The sequence below is a fragment of the Harpia harpyja genome, chromosome 18 (genome assembly GCF_026419915.1).
Source record: "Harpia harpyja isolate bHarHar1 chromosome 18, bHarHar1 primary haplotype, whole genome shotgun sequence".
NCBI classification, from domain to species: Eukaryota; Metazoa; Chordata; class Aves; order Accipitriformes; family Accipitridae; genus Harpia; species Harpia harpyja.
Window position 1 is genome coordinate 6,451,095 of NC_068957.1, and position 22,390 is coordinate 6,473,484.

Sequence of the window (22,390 nt, forward strand, 5' to 3'; positions counted from 1 at the left end):
CTTTCTCTCTTTTTTCTTTTTCTTTTCTTTTTTTTTCTTTTTTCTCTTTTTTGTTTTTCTTTATTGTTATTTCCTATATTCTGGAGAGAATCCATAGTAAAAATAACTATCAGAGTGGTAGTGGCTTCCGCACTTCTTTTGTACTCTTGGTGAGATAAACCCAGTTGTGTGTTTGTGGATGGAGTGGGTACTGCTGACAACAAACTGCCATGTCTCGGGCACACCCATGTAACGAGGCACACAGGGGCTGCTTGTCTCGGAGGACCCCCAGGTACTGTACGGAGAAATAACCTTTCCTCACCATTACGCTGAACCACTGGGAGGATGGTTTAGAATTCATTTACGTTACATTGTTTCACTAAAAAATTGTTGGAAGTCTTGCAGTGTGGTTGAAAAACTTCCAATGCAGAGTGTATTCATAATTAAACAATTAAAATAATAAAAACTATTCATAATGTGTATTTACACATTTTCCTGTCTTTGTTATTTTCTGTGGATATATGCAGTATTTATCACACGGTGCTTATATAGTTCCTTTCACTTCTTAAATCACAAAGTGGTTTTTACAACATGGTTCTTTGTCTTCTTTTCGTAGGCATTTCCTATTTAAACATGGATCTGGGTCTTCAGCTATCTTCAGCGCAGCCAGTCAGAACTATCCTTTAACATCCAATACTGTTTACTCTCCACCTCCTAGGCCTCTTCCTAGAAGTACCTTTTCCAGACCTGCCTTCACTTTTAACAAACCTTACAGGTGTTGCAACTGGAAGTGCACTGCTTTGAGTGCTACTGCTATTACAGTTACCCTGGCGTTGTTGCTAGCCTATGTTATTGGTAAGCCTCTCTTTCTTTTCTCTGCTAAATTATTCTTTACCTTTTCTGTTCTGTTGTCTTGCTTGCTTTTACACTAATACAAATCATGGTTTGCTAATAATGTTTGCCATTGGGTGCTTTGTAAATTCTGGCGAACAAAATGCGAGGTTGGCCAGAGGTTGAATACAACATGGAATTCTCATTAACTTTCTACTCTGTTAACCTTGATACTGTCTAATAGAGAAAGAAATATTATTCAAGATGACATGTTTATACTAGCAGAGGACTCCTACTGATTTTAATTGCTGTGATATTTTCCTTAAATTAAACATTTGATTTTCATATTAAGCCTTACAACATTGTTGCTCTTAAAGGATTATTCAGAAGAGGCTGATAACAATTAATTGTATTTTGCCTTGCTATCTTTATTTTATTTCTTCAGTCAGATCACAATTTAAGTCTTTCATTTTTTTCCTCTTAATTCTTACATCATTGGCTAGAATTACAGCTGGCTTTAAAACTATGTAGTATTTTACACCATGTTTTCTAAGATGTGTTTTGCTGTCCCTTTATTGAATTTATGTTTCAGAAAAATGTTACATAGATTGAAGTGTAGTTTCTTAATTTCAAACTCATCTTTCTAAGTACCTAACTGTGCCATTTTGTTACCATGGTAGATTGGGAGAATTTATCAGAGTAGCTAGAAATGTGTTCCTCTTTTTCTTTTTTGGAAGATAGTTACATTGGAGGTGGGCTTGGAGTCAAGGTGATTACAATCGTACATTGGAGAGCAAGTCTTTGAGACTTGCTATATGACATTTTGCCTGAACATTTATTAGCGCATTGGTTTTTCAATCTGAATTGAAAATACTACAAAACATTCGTTATGTAGAATCTTAGAATGCGACTGTGGCTCCTGTAAACATAGGGAAATCTAATTAATTTTTGCTTGTGTGACACACTTTCTCACACGCACTCTTGTTTTGTTGATTTAGTTGCCAGTTCGCAGGTGAGCAGGAGCCAGAATATCCCCAACATCTTTTAGCTTGAATGGGAATAACTCTGGGTCTGCCTGAAATAGCGGTTTGTACTTGGTAAAACTTGTACAGGGATACAAGTACAGATACCTCCAAACTGATATGTGGCCACTGATTTTCTATATTCTCTGAATAAATGTCTTTATAGTGAAAATCATTTTTGTTTTCCACTGGGTTTTTTTGTCCCATAGTGACAAAGTTCTGGCTACTGTCAGCAGGATGCTCATCAGGAGGGATTTTTTCTAACATCCTCATCTAATGCATATGGGAAAGCAGATTTGATCATTTCTAGTGTATGATTATTTGAAAGCACCTGAGGATCTAGTAAGCTACATTAATTGCAGATTTACATAACAGCTGGTGAGCATATGCCCTCAGTTAGGACTGGCTGTATAAATTTTGCAGCCTCATCTGTTTGCTACATATATATCCCACCCACACCATTTAGATTTTATCTGGATGAAGCACTGCCTGTTTCATCCCTGCTTAGATTTCAGTCTGTCACTGAAAATTTTTTAATTTTCTAGAGATATACTGCTGCATGTCATCAGCCTGAGAAGGCTGTGAGCATTCCATGTCACTATGAATTAAAAAGCTCTATATGAATTTCCTGTAGACATGTCTCTCTTTATCTTAACCTGATAACATAAAGGTGTAACATGTTTTCATTAGTTGGGCAGAACTAGGTAAAATGAAGATGTCTTGGTATTTTATAAATTATTAGTATTTCTAGTTGTGTTTTCTATAGCAAAACATAAATCTCTGAACCAGGAATTCTAATTCAGAAAATTTTCCAAGATGCCATTATTTGCTCTTGTTTGCCCCAGAAATTTTTCAGTTGCATAAGCTTTCCTGCAGATTCAGGTAGTATTAGTTAGCTTATTCTAAATTAATATTCACGCTTCCCATATCTGGTTGGTTAAATATTTAAGTAAGTTCATGGCCTGTTCTTATGAGTCAGGTGCCTTAGTTCTTTCCCTTTTGTTAGGTATGAATAATAGCATATAAACTATTTTCAAAGTTCACTTGCTCTGTAGGGTTTCATATTTGCATATCTTTTCCCATCAAAAATTTAAGTGTGCATGTTTTAAATGAGAGTTGTTGAATATACAAAATCAGACTGTATGTGACATTCTGAATTTAAAATTCACTCCGCCAAGTATTTTGTCTTTGCTCACCATGATTCAGGTCCCTCAGTCCTCACTCCAGGCAGGTTTTCTTCAAGTCAGGGGGAATTATGTCTGAGCAATGACTACAGACTTGGGCCCAAACTGCGAAACTAATCTCAGGATCAAACTTAACCTAGGATCAGTTCAGTGGTTGCTGCTGGAGGAATAAGGGAGACTTTGTAAAGGCAAAATTATTTTCATCATTATATTTTATGGCATAGCATGCATTAACTTATAAGGAGCTGCAGTTTCAGGCCAAATGAATGTAGATCAAAATTTAACATGAAGCTTTTTCTTCCCCTTATCTAATAACTTAAATGTGCTTTCTCAAATCTCTCGTACTGCTGTTAGATGCATGAGCTACATGTTACTGTTAAAAATAGGCCCAAACCTCAGCCTCAAGTCAGAACATTCCCAAAGTCTTGGAAACCCAAAGCTTATTCCAGATAAAAAATTTGCAAGCGGCTCTTATATTTGTAACAAACTGAGACCTGTGCCAGAGTGCTCTAAGCTGTGATTTCTTTTCAATCAAAAGGTAAAGTAGCAAAATGTTTTTGTTCTTTTATTTTTTCAATCTTTCCCTGTTATCAGTGAGATTCAATAGAGAAGCTTGTACTTGAGAACACAATACTTATACTGTTTTTTTTCTCCTTTAACTAGTAGTCAGTTTAAAAAAATATTTTTTTCTCCATGTTTCCACTTTTGCCTATAATCACCATGTTTATTATTTGGTCCTTTCTGAAATAAATTTGACTATTATATGGGCAGTAAGGAAATTATAGAACCCTGTAAATGGTTGTGTAACAGCTGATTTATTGAAAATCTTTAGTCATAATATTTAGTTTATCAAGTAAAACAGATGTTTTCACTTCAACAGGAGTAATTTCTGTGAATAGGTTCTAAAGTCATAGTAGTTACTCCAAAAAAACCTCATTTCGTAAAGTGGATGTTTGGTCTCCACGCTGTAAATGCGTTGAATTATTTTCTGTCAAATAAAGGCATATGTACTTTTATTTTTCTTCTGTACTTTCATATATGTTGAGACCTGTAATGCATTCATGGCAATCTGGGGCACAATTGCTTGAATTTGCCCCCAAAGAGGGCAGTAAGGCAGGTGAGCAGTTGGGTCACCCACCAGGGAGGTGACGTTGGTGCGTGTCAGCCGTGCGTCAGGGGCTGCAGCAGCTTCGCCAGCGGTTCCTGAGAGCCCGGCCGGGGCTGTGGGGAGTGGGCAGAGCATTCGGTGAAATTGCCGGTGGAATGAAAGGCTGACTAGGGAAAACAAGTTATCTGCTTTTCAGACAGCAACGTGAAATGGGCAAAAGCTGCCTGCTGGCGCTCACTGTGCCTGGGGGTCATGCGAGCTGTGTGTTTTTTAAAGATTTATGTAAATGAATGCTCAAATTTAAAAAAAAAAGTTGAGGTAAAATTATTGAAATCCAGTTACCTTAAAGTTTTTCTATTTTTGATTGTAAAACAGAAACATAAATCCTTGGCTATGTGTTGATGTATACTTCTCTGGCATGAGGTGTTTGAAAGGACTGAGCTGAAGCCGTGTCACCAGTCTAGGCTCAGATGTTTACAGAGATGGCACCCTGCAAAAGGAAAGTATGGAAAAGAGAACTGAAATTTCTGTAATACTTTATAAATAGTTTATTTTATCTGGCAAGTAAGATGAGGTCTAGCAGACGCTCTGTACATACTGATGTTCAAAGGCTATAACGTAGATTCCAGATTATCACATGAAAGACAAGAACGTATCCGTTTGATTCAATGCAGTCAATAGTTGTGTGTCTCTGTTAATCTATTGGTCTGTGTTGCTATAAAGAGTATAAAACAGGCTACCATTGTGGAATGGTATAGTAAATATTCTCTTTTTTTAATCTTATTGTAATAAAAACCTAAGAAGCCATCAGCAATTGAAGAAGAAATTTGATCAAAAATTTAAGAGTAAACAAGGCAAATACAAGAGAGAGAAGGAGAAATATAATCTTTTTTTCTGTAATTTTTTCAGCACCACACCATTTTCTTTAAGTACAATACACAGTTTGATGTGGCTGCTCATCTAGTCAGTTATTTTTAGCCCATTAGTAACTAGGATTTTTCTTCCATGATACCTTACCATTTTATCAGCAGCTGATTTGGACTTGCAAATCACTGGTCCTATTGATCAAAGGTGCTGAACTCCTATGGTTCCTATTGATTTCAGCAGGAGATGCAAATGTTCAGTGCCTCTGAAAATTGCATCCCATGTTCTTAGATTTAACCATCCCTGACTACAAAATGACTATTTTATATACAAATGAATTCTCAAGTATGAATATGAAGTTGTCCATATCCTTCATGATGTTATCACTATTTATGAATATGCGCTGGAGATGGGTGTTGAGTCTTAAATTATATTCATATGGAGAGTGAGGAAATTAAAACCTCTCTGCTGTCTGCCATTGTGACCTGTCATTTCTCACACCACGTACAAGCTAGAGGGGTGATGGTTTCAACACTGGGAAAGGCCAGGCCAAATTTTAAGGACCTATGTATCTCAGTGCATGGGTTCATAATATTGGTTGCATAGCTTTATACAATACAAAACAGTAGGAAAAAATAGAAATCCTTAACTCTGAGAACTAGAAATTATGCAGAGAAGGCTCAAGGGGAAAATAAGCTGATTCCACACTGAAGAATATCATGGTATAGCTAAATGTTTCAGGTATATGTAAAAGCTGCGATGCAGATGAGCAACTCTGAAATGTTGTTTAAGTCCTTAGTGGGACAGCTCTCACTGGGACAGGTACCTCAGGGTTTCGCAGCTGGAAATCGTGGTGTCTGCTCTCTCTGAGCCTGGGTCATACTGACGAACTTGATATTGTCACAAATCTTTAAGTACACTAAGGAGAAAGCCTGACAACATTGTACTGTTGTCTAAGATTAGGTTTTGTTTGTTCCTAAGTCTAACGTATGACTCAGTAATGAAAAATGAAACCAGGCTAGTCATTATACATCCCAGCAGGAGGATTGCAGGAGAGGAGGGGATATTTCTGTTCTCAGGTGTAAAAATATGTTAGGTATAAAGAGAAGACTGCTTGAGAAAGAGGAGAATGCTTGAGAGTTAAGATGGCTGTAACAAATATATGGAAAAATCTTTATTTCATGAAAGGCCATATAACGTCCAAAGTAACTTATCTACTTCAATATGGATTTAAAAAAAAAAAATTCTTAAGACTGAATCACATATTAACAGTCTCAAATTTTCAAATTTGGTTAGAGCAGAATGACATAGCATTTTATTTACAAAATGAGCTTACTAAAGAACACCTGTAGGTCAGGATCAGAACTCTTATTTGTGTTCAGCTATTTTTGCATTGCTTCACCTTTACTGGAACTGAGGCACTGATGCACCTGTGGCTTCATGCCACAGTGAAATCCAGTTTTGTAAGCAGAACCTGGTAGCAGTTATAGAAAAGACATAATTTTCTGGCACTTGGTCAGAGCAGGTGCAGAAAGAATAGTCAGCTGCTGATATACATTCTATTACAGCTCTTCTAAAGTCTAGGCTTCAGGGGGATGATCTACTGAGATTTTGTAAAATAACTGGAAACAGCAGAGAAAGCTAAACAAAAGCCTTTAGTGGAGGTCAGCAATTTGGAGAGACTTTGCATTTGTAGGATTTTTGTCCTCTGAAGTTCGTCTTGCAGGTTGATAAGTACTTATTGCACAGGACTTTTTTGACATCTCCTCACTACTGAGAGTCTCTTTTGCACTGGAGCCAAGCCTCTTATTCATATTCTGCCAAACGTGTAGCACAGGAGTTGACAAGCTGTGCTTACACAGAAGGTAGATAAGAATAAATTAAATTAGATCATTGGCTTCGTAGCAGATGGCAGGTTAATCCAGTTTACAAAGCGAGTTCTGAAAAAAATGCTTCTATATTTGTGAATATTTACGTGAGTATGCCATGGAATTGCGGAGACTGATTTAGTTTATCTGAAAGCATCGGTTTGCTTTATTTAAATGTTGAACAAAATAAGCAATCATGCCATTTACTTCAGAGGTAAAGACCCAAGCTTTGGTTCCAAACAGGGCCCAACTGGTTTCACAGCAGTAATGTGAAGCAACCAAAAACCTGCCTCTGGATAGAGAAAATCCCTTAGGCAGCATAAAGTCACGCTAGCTTTTCATCTCTTTGTTCCACAAAGGAATTTTATGGGAAGGGTGGAAGATACAGGCCTTTATTTTTTTTCTGCAAGAGACGTGTTTTATACCTAATAATTATTTTTTACCTAAAAAGCATAATAAATTAGCCAAGAAAAGCTCTGTACTAGGAGTACAATCTTCTGTATTCAAGAGAGAGGTCATTTGAAGTTACCCTGAGCAGCTCCACTGTGCAGCCTGGCCAGGCCAGGGTGACTGAGGAAGAAGCTTAGTTTCACCATACTCCTGTGGCATTCTCCAGCCTCTTCAGCTCCACTGACTACAGACTCCTCCAAATTTAGCATCTGCAATAACATCCGTAATGCATGTCGTAAAAAAAAAAAAAAAAAAAAAAGTGTATGTCCACTTTTGTGTTACAATTTTATCTGAAACTTTGAATTAGACAGGGCTATCTAATAAAATATAAATGAAATATAGGTATGGTGGCATCCGTCGTGTAAGCTCTATCTCCAGACATTATGTAAAGAGCGTCAAATTTTGCCTTCAGATATATTTTCCCGCCTCCAGATCACCTCAGTGAAAGCAATGTACAACTCTGCTCCTGGCAGAGTGCAACTCATAAGTCACACAGAGCAAACTAATAATGTAATGATAGAGGGGGGAATATACTGGAGGTTCAAGCAAGCCGAGAAAGAATATCTTTTCAGATGAGCTTTGCAGTAGGATGGAAGAACCAAGGAAACAGAGAAATCAAGTTGGAAGTCCAAGAATGCCAGGTAAAAAAGTGCGGTTGCTACCAGCAGGGAGAATGTTGGCACTCGGTTTTCGGACGAGAGGTTCGGTGAGGCCCAGATGAGGAGATGTTACCGGCTGATGCTCCTGGTGACTCCCCACAGCCCCTCCTAACTTAAAGTATGAATTTTGCAATTGTGAAGCATACTGATGCTGCTGTCAAGCTGTTTAATCTCCACTTGCCTGGTAATCCTGGGGTTTTGCTTGAAACTGTAGCAGTTCACCAATGACTTTACACATCCTACTAGTAGCTGAGGTATTTTACACATCCTACTAGTAGCTGCAGAATACAGGGTATCTGATTGCAGAATTTTTCCAGAGCCAGGTAGGCAGAGCCAAAGTAGCTTTTGCGTTTTCTGTAATACCAGCGTAGTCATCAAACCTCAAAGGCTGGTTTTTGTGTTCTGTGGGAACTTGAGGTGCATCCAGTAATGCATCTTTAGTCACAATGGTGGGGTTTGGTACTGTCAGTCAGCAGCCAGCCTGCAAAAGTACTGCAGTCAGGGTGGTTTTGTGTAAATATCAGTCTGGAAGGCTGAACTTTGAGGGAAGGGCAGAGACGTTTATCAGAAAGTGAATCTTTTTACCCTTTTTACCCAGCCCAGTCCTAAGTTGCACAGAATGGTGGTGTCATCTTCTACTTGGTCTGTGGTGTAGGGTCTCATACCTGGGCACTGCACAGGGGAAATACAGCTGAGAATCTTACAAATGGATTTATGCTGTGGGAAATGACATTGTGACCCACTGTTGAATTCGACAGCATTTGCTGTGCCCCTTTGTGTGAAAGGGTGAAAGCAAAAGCCAGAAATCCACTAGAAAAATCAAAGAGAGAATGACTCAAAAGAGAAGTTCTTTTGAGCTTTTTAATGAAATTCAGTACATGCCTACTTATTTCTAAAGAGATTTGAGAGAGAGAGATTTGAAAGTTTTATTTAATCTTATTGGGTGAAATACCTGTATATTTGAAGCAGGATGTACATATGTTGTAGGAAACACAAGCTTTGTAGGAATTATGTATACCCCAGGTAAAAGAAAAGTATCACAGATAATGAAGAGGCGAGGTAAGGTCCCATGTCTGCTAAATAAGCTTTTCTTATTCTCTGCAGTTAACTTCTAAAAATGGTATCTCTAAGAACTAATGGCTTTATTGGTGTATGTGGTCTGGTTATTACCAGAGGGATACCTGGATCTGAAGGTAATTTCTCAAGAGCTATAGCTAATGTAATGAAAATCAGATTGATTTTAAGATTGCAAGATGACCAGGTTTCTGCAGTGCTAGAAGTCATTCAGTTTAATTCAAGTAGACCTTATTTTCATAACAATCTGCTTTGTTGTTCAAACACTCGGTCTTGCACATTGTTTAATGTGAAGCTGGTCTACCGGTATCCTGTGTCATCTCCCACGGGCTAGAAGTCCAAGGCTGGCAGAGACCATCATCTCTACAATGCAGTTGGTGTTTCTCAGGGACAAAACTGACTGTCGAACATACATACAAATAGTTTTGCTAGCTTGCCAAGCTTGGCACGAACTATAAAAACAACAGCACTTCCCCAGCCTGAAGGAAAACAAAGCAAGCAAACTATTTGGATTGGTGCAAATGGATGACAAAATACATACTGTATGTAATCTGGAAAAGACATACAGTAAGGAAGAAGGTGCATTACATATTCAGTCCTTGCTTTGTGACGTACCCTCTGCAGCACGTGCAAATGCTGTCTTAGGAAATGAATAATAGCAACAATGGAAAAAGCGTGAGAAAGCAACTAGATTATATTCATGATTCTATAACCACTAAAAGCTTATTGATGTCTGCAGTTACGTTTTGCTTCTAGTGTTTATCTGTTTCAAGTGCCCATATTATTTGCATTAGTATAAATGAAATGTACATTCATTAGTTATCAATCCCATTCAACTTTGTTCCTTTTTGTTGTTATTAACTCTTTAAATAATAATAACGTCCAGAAGCTCAAGCCAGGAGCAAGAGCTGCCTGCTCTAGAGATGTCAAGGCGTGTTGATTTTCGTTGTACCTTCTGTACATAGAAGTAATCTGTCTTGCATTAATAAGCTCAAAGATCAGAGCTCAGGTCTGTGTGATCTGACTGCAAGACCCTTTTCAAAGTATTAGCATGGTCGCTTGACAATTTCAAGTCCATAGAACATGAAGCAATCCAGGTAAGTCTCTGACTTGAGATCTTGCCACTAACACTGGAGTAAGCTTCTCATATCTCTTCTGGGGAGTGGGAATTTACTGACCAGTGGACTGTCTCCAGAGCCCAGATCTGATGGTGAAGCAGTGGTTTGAGAATGCAGTAAATTTGGCTCTCTTCTCCTGAAGCCAATATAAAAAATATAAATGTGTCACAAATATTGCACCTCACTAATTCGATAGAAATGCTCTCATTTGCTTGACCTGGATCATGTATCTGTGGCTCGGTGATCCAGGAGCGCACAGATCTGGAATTAATGATTGTAGATTGGCAGCTTTGCATTCCTGTGGTAGTTTTGGTAAGCCCTTGCCAGGAACCCATTCAAGGCATAGGGTTTTGCTTTGTAATTTAACTTTTCAGCATACAAGGGAGGCTTGCAAGCTAACACATAGAAAATGGATAATAGACTCTAGGTCTCCTGTTTGTATTGAGATTTTTTTTCCTTAAAGTATGTGCAAGTGCAAAAGAAAACAATGTACTTTCTAAATCTAAGACCCATTCCAGATCATACTTACTTCTCCCAAGAGTCTCTGGGTTTCCTACATGATTCCTTCTAGTACCTAAAGGGGGCCTACAAGAAAGCCGGAGAGGGACTTTTTACAAGGGCATGTAGTGATAGAACAAGGGGTAATGGCTTTAAACTGAAAGAGGGTAGATTTAGATTAGATATAAGGAAGAAGTTCTTCACTGTGAGGGTGGTGAGACACTGGAACAGGTTGCCCAGAGAGGTTGTGGATGCCCCATCCCTGGGAGTGTTCAAGGCCAGGTTGGATGGGGCTTTGAGCAACCTGGTCTGGTGGAAGGTGTTCCTGTCCATGGCAGGGGGGTTGAACTAGATGATCTTTAAGGTCCCTTCCAACCCAATCCATTCTGGGATTCAGGAAGAACAAATATATTGCCTTTTAGGCTCCCACTGTGTGCAGATCCTACTCAGTGCAAATTGCTGCATGTGGCTAAAGAGCCTGCTACTCAGGTTTTGCTCTTTATGTGACAATTTCAGCTCCTCTGTGGGGGGTATCCTCAATTCATATTTTAGTGGGTCATCAGTCCTCCCCGCTGAGTTACTTTAATGCTAAGGCAACCTCTTCCTTGGAAGAATTTGCCCTCCTCAGTAAGACTTAGGTAATTGTCTAGAATGACCGCAGTACTATCATATTATGCTTAAAATAAGATCTCTGTTGCTGTCTTTCTCCTACCCCTCTTTGATGCCTCAGATCAGAAACAACAGAAAGGAAAGCAGAAAAAGTGAATGGCAGTGCAGGCAAAGTGAAGTAGGCAGCCCCCATGTATGGTAATAAAGATAGTTTATAACTTCATAAAAGGATTAATTTAGTAGATTTCCCAGTGCGTACATAAGTAACAACTATATTTCTGTTAAGATGTGTTGTAGAATAGTTGCATATATTGTAGATCTAGAGCCAGGTTTTTATCTGCAGTGTAATTCTCGAGTAAATCTATGGAGTCAGTGGTTTTACTAATGTTTAACCTAAATGAAACGGTTTGGGAATGCAGTGGGCACAGTTTCCCTCAGGGCTGGAAAGGTGAGAAGTTTTACTTGGTGTCAGTGCTTTAATCAACAAACTGAGCTCTTTGACAGTTGAAAGCTGAGGGACAACATTGATGTAGTATTAGAATCTGTCACGCGATATTAAATTCAATCAACTGTTATACTTTTAATTGCAAGTATTTCCATTAATTGCTATAGAAATTCATCACCTTGACCTGGCTGAGCTCCAAAAGAAAGTGTGGAAAGTAATTAAACGTTGAGTTTTAAGGTAAAATAGTAAATTGCTCATTAGACCCCTTGAAATTCTGATTTATTACTAACAGGACGAAGTAGTACTTGACTTTGCAGAAACTGGGTCATAGCATGCTTTCTTAGTCTGACTGAAGGTGCTGTAGCTTAGCCATCAATTAATTGGTCTTCATTTTTTTGCAGCAGTACACTTGTTTGGTTTAACCTGGCAACTACAGCCTGTTGAGGGGCAGCTGTATGAAAATGGAGTTAGCAAAGGAAATAAAGGAACAGAATCCGTGGATACTACTTACTCACCAATCGGAGGAAAAGTTTCTGATAAAACAGAAAAAAAAGGTATGTGTGAATGAGAAGACAGAGAGATTATGAATATTTAAACATTACTACTGTTCAGATTCTCTATTTGCTACAGTTTGACAGTATTTTGAGTTCAGGTTCTATCTTCTGTAGTATGACTTTAAAACAGGGATGAAAAGCCCATAACCAAATTGTTTCCTTTAGCAGAACTCTCCCTGAAATTAGCAACTGACCCAAGCCATTAGGAAGGTAATGTTCGATAGCAAAATAATCGCCCTTCTTTTGTGAAAGAAGAGAGATGAGAGCATTTGGCTTCTGTCTTAAGACAGGGGAGGTGAGACCGTATTTGCCGTGTTCCCATTTACGTAAAGGTCTTGATGCTGTGCCTATCTTGCAGGCCAGAGTCGGTCTTAGGCAAAGCGAAACCCTTTGTACTGACAGGTCAGAATATGCAGAAGCACAGAAATCTTAATGCTTTTAAAGGCAACCAGTTCTTGAAGGTGTAAGCTAAAATACAGCATCCTATCACATCCTGGCTTAACCAGTCACAGTGAATTAGCTCGCAGGAATCTACTGAGGTTTCACAAAACGCCTGAGCCACTCTGGCAGCTCCCTGCTGCCAGGAGGACGGTCCTGCTCTGCCCCCACTCTCTGCCAGGGCAGCTCCCCGCATCCCCGTGCCCACTGCAGGGATTGACTCATGCACGACCAAGTCACATAAGTTCGCTACGGCAGCAGAAAATGGCTTCATTCAAAAATGCAAATAGTCTTCTGCCATGTAAGTGGCTGAACCAGCTCTTTTGAAGGGGCAGAGAAGTGTCAGAGCTGACATAGGAAAGGAGTGGACTGCCCAGGCAGGAGTGTGAAACAGAGCAGGACTGTCTCCGAGATGCGCAAATCCTTTCTCTCAAGTCCTGTCATTTAATGTTGTTAAATCACCTACTCCAATATTAGTTATGAGCTCTGGCCCACGCTTCCCATTGACCACCATGGTGATGCTTTCTGACTGTAGGAAGTAGGCGGCGCCTCCATTTCTTTTTATGAAACTCAGAAAAAGTGGGTAAATCAGATGAGGTCAGACAAAAGTGAATGGGAGTAGAATATGAACCCTAGTCTTTGCAGTTGTTAGGAGGAAGGTAAAATTGTACTGAGAGCTCTGCAATGATAGATTTCCAGAGCTTTCAAATTTTAGAGCAGAGCCTTGATCTGATTTTGTGTATGCCAGGTAACATCTGTGACTGTAAATATGAGACAAGGTGGACATTCTTGTACCAGTCCCTCCAGAAGAAAGATTACACCTCACATCAATAGTCTTACAAATCAATGTGGCACAACCGGATAGAGATCATATTAGATAAATGAGTAATAGAAATATACGTTAGGAGACAATGATGTTGTTATCCATTATTTCGTCCTTTAGAATGGATTGGTAGTAAATTGCAGTAAATGTTATATACGCTTTTGTATTTTTGCCCTAGTGCACCACAGAAAGTATCTCAAATAGTTCTTCTCAACTGCATTAAATCATTTCGTCAATATATTACAGATTTAATAAAAGCTCTTCCAAAGCATTTGGCTTCCAAAGGAGGATGTGCAGGAAAAGCATCAAAAATCTTAAAAATTAGACGCTTGAAAACAGAGGAAAGAATATGTAAGTCAATAGAAACTCGGTGTAGTAGGTAAAAAACTAAACGACCTGCCATGCCCCAGGCAATCCCAATGTCTTGTGTAGCTACGCAATTCCCCCACAACACTAAAGCACAGAGGGCTGTGGTAGCAGAGCCACTTCACTGAGGACTTATCCAGCAGTTTCAGAGGTCAGTCGTGAATATAGCTAGACTGTTGTCCCACTTGTCCCCTTTCACCTTTCGGGGGTAACCTGTAATCCAGAGTGTATGCTAACAAGGAGCATACACTTGGGAAAACACAAGAAAAATCATGTGGACTTAGTACCAGGCATTAGTACGTGCATAGTCTGTGCTGTGGCTCATTTTTGCTGGTTTCATTTCTTTCCATCAGTTTTATTATATATCAGTAATTTTATTCCCAGTGCTCATAAGAAATTCTCCACATAGATGTGCTGGGAAGGAGGATTTGGAAAGAGGCAACTCATTTCACTACAGCAGGATACCACAGAAAGTTCATACTTTGCCTGTAAACTTGAAGCCTCTGATGTGATTTGCAGGGATAACTAACTAGTGTCAGATATTGTGACCTCCCTTTTTTCCAACTCAATGCAGCAGCACAGAATGCTTTTCCAGACTTTGAAAGCATATATTTTAACTAATCTTTTAATGAAAATCAAGTTTACAAACCAGCAAGCTAGATTTCTTTAAGAAGTCACTTTATAACACGCTGACCCACGGCTATGAGTTAACATTTTAATATGTAGTAATGTGATTAAAAACTCAGACATCCTATCGATGCTGGTATTTACCAGGGGAGTACAAGGAGGTTGATTGTTTCAGGATCAGTAATAATCAGCATATGGGTACTTTCTTGTGAAGATAATTGGCACCACACTGTTCCGAGTTTTACTTTCTTGAAGACGAGAGAAACCTGTGATTAGGAATCTATCTTCTGTTTTAGACTTACAAGGAAAGTGTGCTTAGAAGGAATAGGGTAGAATTAATACCGGTTGGCAAGACTGGAAGCTGTACAAGGAATCAAATATAGATAATTAAATGATGCTTTGTCGTAAGAAAAATGTTGTTACGAGAAAGATGTTTTTAGAATGAAAGCAGAACTTGTATTGCAGCACTGTAATTTTAAAAGCTTATTTTGGACTTTTTCAAGAAAGAGCAAGGAAGTATATAAGGATAGTCTGTGAATAGTGTATCTTCAGATGCCTTTTTTGTACAGTCAAATACCTGCTTCGTTCAATTAAGCATAGAAACAGGGCTCAATTATTTTTCTATAAATAAGGCGCAGTGGCTCAGTGAATATGAAAACACGCACTTCAGACATGGCTCTTACAGTAGCCTTTCCATGATACGTGGTTGTCTGAAAAAATAGTGTTTGAAAGGTAGAGATGCTGTGACTGCATACTTTCGGTAGGTGGTAGATAATATATTTTCATGTTACTATTGTGAACAGCAGCATGCACTTCTTTCCTGTGTAATGAGATCAAAGTAAAACTAAGTGCATCTGGTTTTTTTTAAAGATTACATAAAATTATTGCTAAAGCAAAGGTATTTTCAGCCAAATGCAGAAAAACTCAGAGATCTGTTGTTTTGAGCTTAGCAACACTAGCATGGTATTCAGCATAATCTGATAACATCAGTTAGTGAAAATACTCCCTGACTGAAGACATAATGCTTTTTATTTTCAACAAAGAAACAGGCCCTCTCACTTCAACAAACTAAGAAGCGGTTACTGTATTTTAAAGGACCTTGAACGCCAACCAATAATGCCATTAACTTCAGAAATGATACTGTATCCTTGACTTTTTACTTAGTGCTCTACTGTCCTGTAATTGAATCACATTAATTACCATGTGTCAATATCACCAAAAAGTTCCTTAGTGTTTTACTTAACGCAGGGTAATTGCTTGCAAAGAATCATTAAGATTTAATATCTCTGGAGTACTGGAAATAGGGGAAAAGGTTTTTAAATTTACATCAGCCAAGTAGGATCTTGTATGGATTGGGGTGGGAAGGGATACACACTTCCGTTGCCCAACATAGGAAGTTTAATTCTCATTTCAAAACTCAACATTTAAGATTTTTTCCATGAAGCAAATTGGACAGAAGTAGTCTCACCTTGAACATTGTTAAAGCAGCAATTTGGAAGTATTTTAGCTCATGAACTAAGTAACAGGTGTATTTTTAGAGTATTAGATTACAAGTTTTGTGCTCTAAAAATAGACGCTTAAATGTGATAAGGTGTTAAAAGTCAGCTCCTAGTTCTTGCTGTAGGTTTGGTGACACAAAGCAGCTGTAAAGCTGGAAGATCCAGTACCCTGAGAATTGCTCCTGCCTTGTAAATTAAATCTTTATTCATTAAGAATGCTAAGTACTTCCTACGCTAGTTAAAGCCTATGTAAGATCCCACTGAGGATCTTTGTTATTAATACGTTCAGGAAAAAGCTGGCCCTAGCTTTGCTACTTCTGTTTTCATTTCCAATGGCAATTTATAAAATTTCATGTAGATTATGTTGCATTAGATATTTATATGCATTATTGTAAAAGGTGAGGCTCCAGTCACATTGATTGCTCCTCTTTGTCCTTCACTGTGATACTGGAATGAGATGAAACATAAATGGATATGGCTGCTGAATTCAATCTTCTTCTCTTGGCTCTTCCTCCGGTGCAGCATACTGTCCTGCTTTTTTTGTCTAGTTAAGAGAAAGTATGGAAATGCAAGTTAGAGTTTTGCAAAACTTACAATGGAATTAGCTCAGATGTTAGCAGGTTTGGGTCTGTGATTTGCAGCATGTCACGATGCTGATCACAGACAGGCATTAAAATACACAAAGATGGTGATATAAGCCAGCAAAGCAAGCCAGTTCCAATTTAGTTTGGCAATGTCATCTTTATGCATTCCATTTCCCTTTCTATTTCAGCTCTCTCATACCCATGTGTGAAGTTACATAGTGTAGATGTCTGCAAATTGATTGTTAGGCATTATGACATTATGCCAGTTTTCTCTTTAGATTGCCTGTCCCTATTCTCATGCCCCTGTTACGCTTTCATGCAGAAAGACCAAGCCAAAACAGATGTTCTTTATTTCTCCAGGACTAGATTATCACTACCATAATAAAATCATTAGGAATGGTGATTAATAGAATTCTAGGCTTTGGATGTGGGCTCTGACCTACCAGGTTTGATGGATTTTTTGTCCTCACTGGTGTCCATTTGTATAGCTTATGCAATGCCCGTTCAGCAGTAGTCTGAAATACGTGCCAGAGGAAGATCTCCCGCTGCCTTCTCTCTGTGCGTTCTCAGTCGAATGGGTTTTGTTTGCATAGCTGATAGGTAAAGTCCATGGTTTACGCAGCAGCACTTCTACCTTTTTAGATTCAGTAAAGCATTCCAAGATTTCCAGGGCAAAAATGCTCTGTGACGCCTGCTTTCGTAAATATTGTGTGCAAGTTTATTTGTATTTTTCAACTAGTTGAATAAAAAAACGCAATGGTTTCAGTGAAAAGCCCTGTGTTTAGAGGTTGTTTTCAATATCTTCTGATATAGCTAAGGCACATTTATACCTCTTGACCTATTATCTTCACCCACCATGAATATGCAACTGATTGTTTTGTTTGTTTCTGGAAAATCAGTGTTTCAGAAGGGACGGGCCATAGACACAGGAGAAGTTGAGATTGGAGCACAAGTTATGCAGACGATCCCCCCTGGTTTGTTCTGGCGCTTTCAGATTACTATACATCACCCCATGTACCTGAAATTTAACATTTCACTGGCAAAGGATTCTCTGCTGGGAATTTATGGCAGAAGAAACATTCCACCTACTCACACTCAGGTAATTAGAAATAATACTAATTCTATCATGCTTACATTTTCAAACAGCAGCGGGTGCGAATGTTCACAAACACTTTCAAAGCAGGGAGGGAGGAAGGGACTGGCTGTAACCACGAAAAGCAGTATGTTATCCCTTTCTTTTACTGAGGCTACACCCTGAAACCACATTCTCTCAGAGGAAGGGACAGTGTCGTACCAGAAAGGTCAGCAGTTGTGACCACCGTGACGTGACTGTCCGGGAGGCCGCACTGGTACACGCTGTGCTGCTGTACAGCTCCAGCGTCTTCTTTGCAGGGGCAGTGGGATGAAGTACCAGATCATTTGAAAACACTTTAATCTTTTTATGACTTCATCAAGACAAACAGATTACATAGTCGGTATAAAGAGGTAATAGAAAAAAAAATAAAAATGCTTCTGGTTTCTAATATGAAGATTATTTTTGAGTGTTTACTCCTAGGGATTTTGCAGAAAACCTAGCTAAGCAGTAAGAATGTGCGATATTGCTGGTAACACTCAGCTTTTTTTTTTTTAGGCTTAATGTATTTGGCATATGAAGCTGTCATTTCTATGTATAATAGATTTTTCAGCTTTCTTGCAGCAGGATCACACTCCATAGAGTGTGATAAACTTATACATGGAATCACGGAAAGATTATTTAGAAGGCACCTCTGGAGATCATCCAGTCTAACCTCAAAAACTATTTACTAGAGTTTTGATCTTAGAAATAAGTGCTTTTAGCTGTCTTTGACTTCATTTGAAGCTGGGTCTTCAGTTGAGCTGAAGTTGAACTTTTCTGAAATCAGAATGCCTAGAAAAGCCTAGAGAAATATACACATTTCTTGAACAGGGGTTCATGGAAAATTTTAGATCTCTGATGCTTTGAGGTTAACTGGTCTTAAAGTTATCAGCATCAACTTGGTTAGGTATTAAGAACTTCCAGGTAAAAAATAGATACTTATTTGCATTAATAAAATTAAATATAAATTAAAAGTATATTTAGGTTTTGATATACAATATTGATATTAAGGGACAAACATTTAAAAATCCGGTATAGAACAATAGGTTCTTTAATCTGTTCTTGGTATTTGAGAGGAATCACTGCATAATGTACGAACTACAGCTTGGGAATTTTGGAATTATTCCCATTAAAGAGATGTAATTTTTGAAGTAAATCTGCTGTATTTAGTGCAGCAAGTCTGAATTTACCCTGCCATAGCAAACAGCAAGTTTTGATGCCAAATTTCTGACCTACTGTAACGCTTTTTATATGGGAACTGAAGCTAAATAGACTAGCTTATGCAACTGCTGTCTACGTTGGTGAATACTTAGTCAGTCAGGCAATTCCTTTTAAGATTTCAACTGTTTATTCCTGTTTGAATGAGACATGCAGAGCAGATTCATAAAAATTTGCTAAGTGGTTAATTTTTTGCTCATTTTTATTTCAGTTTGATTTTGTAAAACTGATGGATGGAAAACAGTTAATTAAACAGGAACCAAAAAACTCAGAGGAGCCTCAGCAAGCTCCCAGAAATCTGATCTTAACTTCCCTGCAAGAGACAGGTTTCATCGAGTATATGGATCAAGGAGCTTGGCATATGGCATTCTACAATGATGGGAAGAAAGTGGAGCAAGTGTTTGTACTAACTACAGCGATTGGTAAGAACAATTTCAATAAAATTGTTATTCTGATTATTACATTGGAAAGCTATATTTGAAAAGAAATTATTGACCTTGGTTCCGGCTTCTCTTAAGTATTCTCTTAAATATTTTTTATTTCAGCTTAGTTTAATTAACCTCAGTGGAGCAACTTCATGTTTATGCCAATATTAGACAAATAACAACATTTGTGTATTAAAGAGGGATGTTATCAAATTAATTAAGTGTGAGGTTTTCATGTGTGTGAAGATTTTTATACGATAGCTTAAATGCTTGAGTAATTTCTGGTGTTAACTTGCTCAAAGTAAAAGAGATTATGTCTGCCCTCTCTATCTACATGGGAACCATAAATCCTACAAAAATTATCCAGGCTTTAAGTTCTTATTTCCAGTATTTTAGTCAGTTAGAAAATCTAAAAGGCAGCTTCTGTAGAGTGGGTTGTGATTGTTGTTCGATGGGTGGGTGCTGTTGTTTTATACAGTTATTCGAATGCACCATTTTGTTTGGAACACAGAAGGCAAATATAGGAGACAGCATCCTTGTTGAATATCAGATCCCTACTGCCTTTTTAATACACATAGTTGGACAAATGTTTGCAACTCGGTGTTTTTAGCAAGCAGTGCTCACACACAGGGTTTCTTTGGAATTTAAATTTAGGTAAAGTGTTGTATTTATGACAGTCTCGGTTTGTTGCAAGACTTTAACCACTATGCCCTTTAGTTAACCTGTTCTACCATATGTTTAGCAAGATGTCTTTACTAGTAATGGACATGCCATCTGGTCTTTAGAACAGTTGGATGCTATTTTTACTTGATGGTAAACACCTTGCAGAGCAGGACAGTGTGATTCAAATACCAAGATTTTGAAGGACTTGCAGGAAAAAAATTTAGAAATAGAGATAGAATTGTAATGACTGGTTTTGGTGTAAAAGTTCATATTTGCTCTGTTCAGAAAAGTGAATCTTTTACAATCAAGAAAAGATGCCATTATTCAATGCCATATGAGAAAATAATATTCAAGCAATTTATGAAGCATCTTCACAGATGCTCTATGAAGAGCGTAAAACCTGGCCGAACTCCAGTCCAAATCAGAATCCAAATACCTGCCCCCATGTTTATTTCTACTGTAAGACAGCAGTGTTTATACTGGAGGGTTTAACCAACGTTTCATTGTTAAGTAGCATACCCTCTCCAAAAAAAAAAGGATTAAATTGAATGCTGCGGTTTGGTGGTTCTTGTATTTGGTGAAAAAGATGTCCATCCCTTCTCTGGCCAATAAGCAGAACAGACTGGGTCTTAGAGAGGGGAGCAGCAAGAGCCACAGTGCAGGCAGGAATCCTTATGCTTAATCTCAGAAATGGCTGCGAGAAGACTTTTGGGGAAAAAGAGGGTTCATGCAAGAATCTACTGCTGATGCCTTTGAAAATAGTGCTAGCTATTGTGTTTTCATAACCTGTGTATCTTCTTCTCATACTTTTCTTTGCATAATGGCTCTCGGTGGTTTCTTTGGGGGTTTCCGCAAAAAAAAAAATAAACCAAACTTGAGCCACACTCCTTACCCTAGACTGGGCTGGAGTCATATTTGACATCTCTGCCGACAAAGGAATTAACCGGGACCACAGATTGAAACACTCAGAATAGAGCAAGAGCTTGGATGGATCTCTGCTGTATGTTACTGTTGGCTGTGTGAAGCAGTCATGCTCTCCTCATGAGCATCTGTTAGGTAGTATTTCAAGTTGCTCGATGTTAGTTATGTACAAAATTGATTTTGCTGACACTTTAGCTAAAGCTCTGATCAGACTTCCCTTGAGGGGGATAATTTGCATGCAAGATCTGGCACACCTCAAGTACTTCCATAGACTGAATAAAGGCCAGCCCAAACTGGACGTTGCATCGAGGGGAAGTAACTTTTCAAACCGTTAATTCTTCATTTCAGAGCAATGTAGGGATCATTTACCATGTGATTCTGGAAAACTGAGAAGACAGGCAAGTCTACACATAGAGCAAGAGAAGAGTTGATAATGAACAGTAATGAATTACATAATGAATATGTAAAAATTACTAACTATCTGTGAAAAAACTTACTTCTGTAAACGAGCTGGGTTTTTGACTTTGAAACAGGCATCCGTGTACAGGTTGTGGATATCTGATGAATAGATACATATCAAATGCCTGTCCTTTGGTATAAACTGATAGCCTGAAAGGAATGTTTTTGAATAACAGTAGGAGTTTTCAAGAGGAGCCAATCCTTATCTGTCCAAGTGCCCATAAGTAAGATCAAAATAAACTTATTTAAGTTATTCATATTAGTTGTAGGATGTGCTTATAATCCATCTTTTGAAAAGTTACATTTGAGTTTAGAAGTATATCAGATTTGATTAGATTAAATATTCCAATGGTATGCCCTTTCTTGAGAAAAGTTTTTCCTCCCAAATCACTTTCCACAGCCAGATACTCTTCAAAAGGATCTGGGTTTTCTTCTTTTTCCCCAACAGGTATTATTTTGTGGGAAAGGACTCACATTTCCCATCTTCCTATAGCCAGCAGTACTTCCCCACTTCCATTAGTGCATGAGCCCATAAAACAGTCCCAGTTCCCGTTTTTCTGTAGCCCCTTTCCCGTCCTGCACAGCACCTGCATGGGCTGCAGAGACCCTCAGCCCTGGTGCTGGCCTGACAGTGACCTATTCCACCTGGGAGCATCTTAGCCTTGGATTTGCTTCATATCCTTTACATAAAACCCATATAAATCAGTAAATCCACTGAATTCCTGTAGGAAATACATGTGTAAATTAAAAACAGCTAATCCATGTACAGATATGAGCCTGTCCCCAGATGTGTGAGGTTAAGTGGTTTACTATCCAAAGCTGTGTGATAAAACATGGGCAAGTTTAAGATCAGAATTGAAGGCGTGGTTTTTTTCTTCAAACCTAGTTCTTAGTCCTTTATTGCATTGACTTTCATCACTGTACAAAAGACTATTTTTTTTTTTCATCTGATTGTATAGAAGTGGAAATCCTACCCTCCTCCAAGGAATT

At 38.4% G+C, this 22,390-nt stretch overlaps 1 protein-coding gene across 3 annotated transcripts in view; it reads left to right on the forward strand.

Annotated features, from left to right (window-relative positions):
* Positions 1-22,390, forward strand: part of TENM1 (teneurin transmembrane protein 1) — a 346,769-nt gene that overhangs the window by 196,629 nt on the left and 127,750 nt on the right. For all 3 annotated transcript variants that reach the window (XM_052813749.1, XM_052813752.1, XM_052813750.1), the window contains 4 exons: positions 596-834; positions 12,111-12,263; positions 17,500-17,699; positions 19,144-19,354. In XM_052813749.1, the coding sequence (XP_052669709.1) occupies positions 596-834; positions 12,111-12,263; positions 17,500-17,699; positions 19,144-19,354 (803 nt within the window). The remainder of the gene's footprint in view (positions 1-595; positions 835-12,110; positions 12,264-17,499; positions 17,700-19,143; positions 19,355-22,390) is intronic.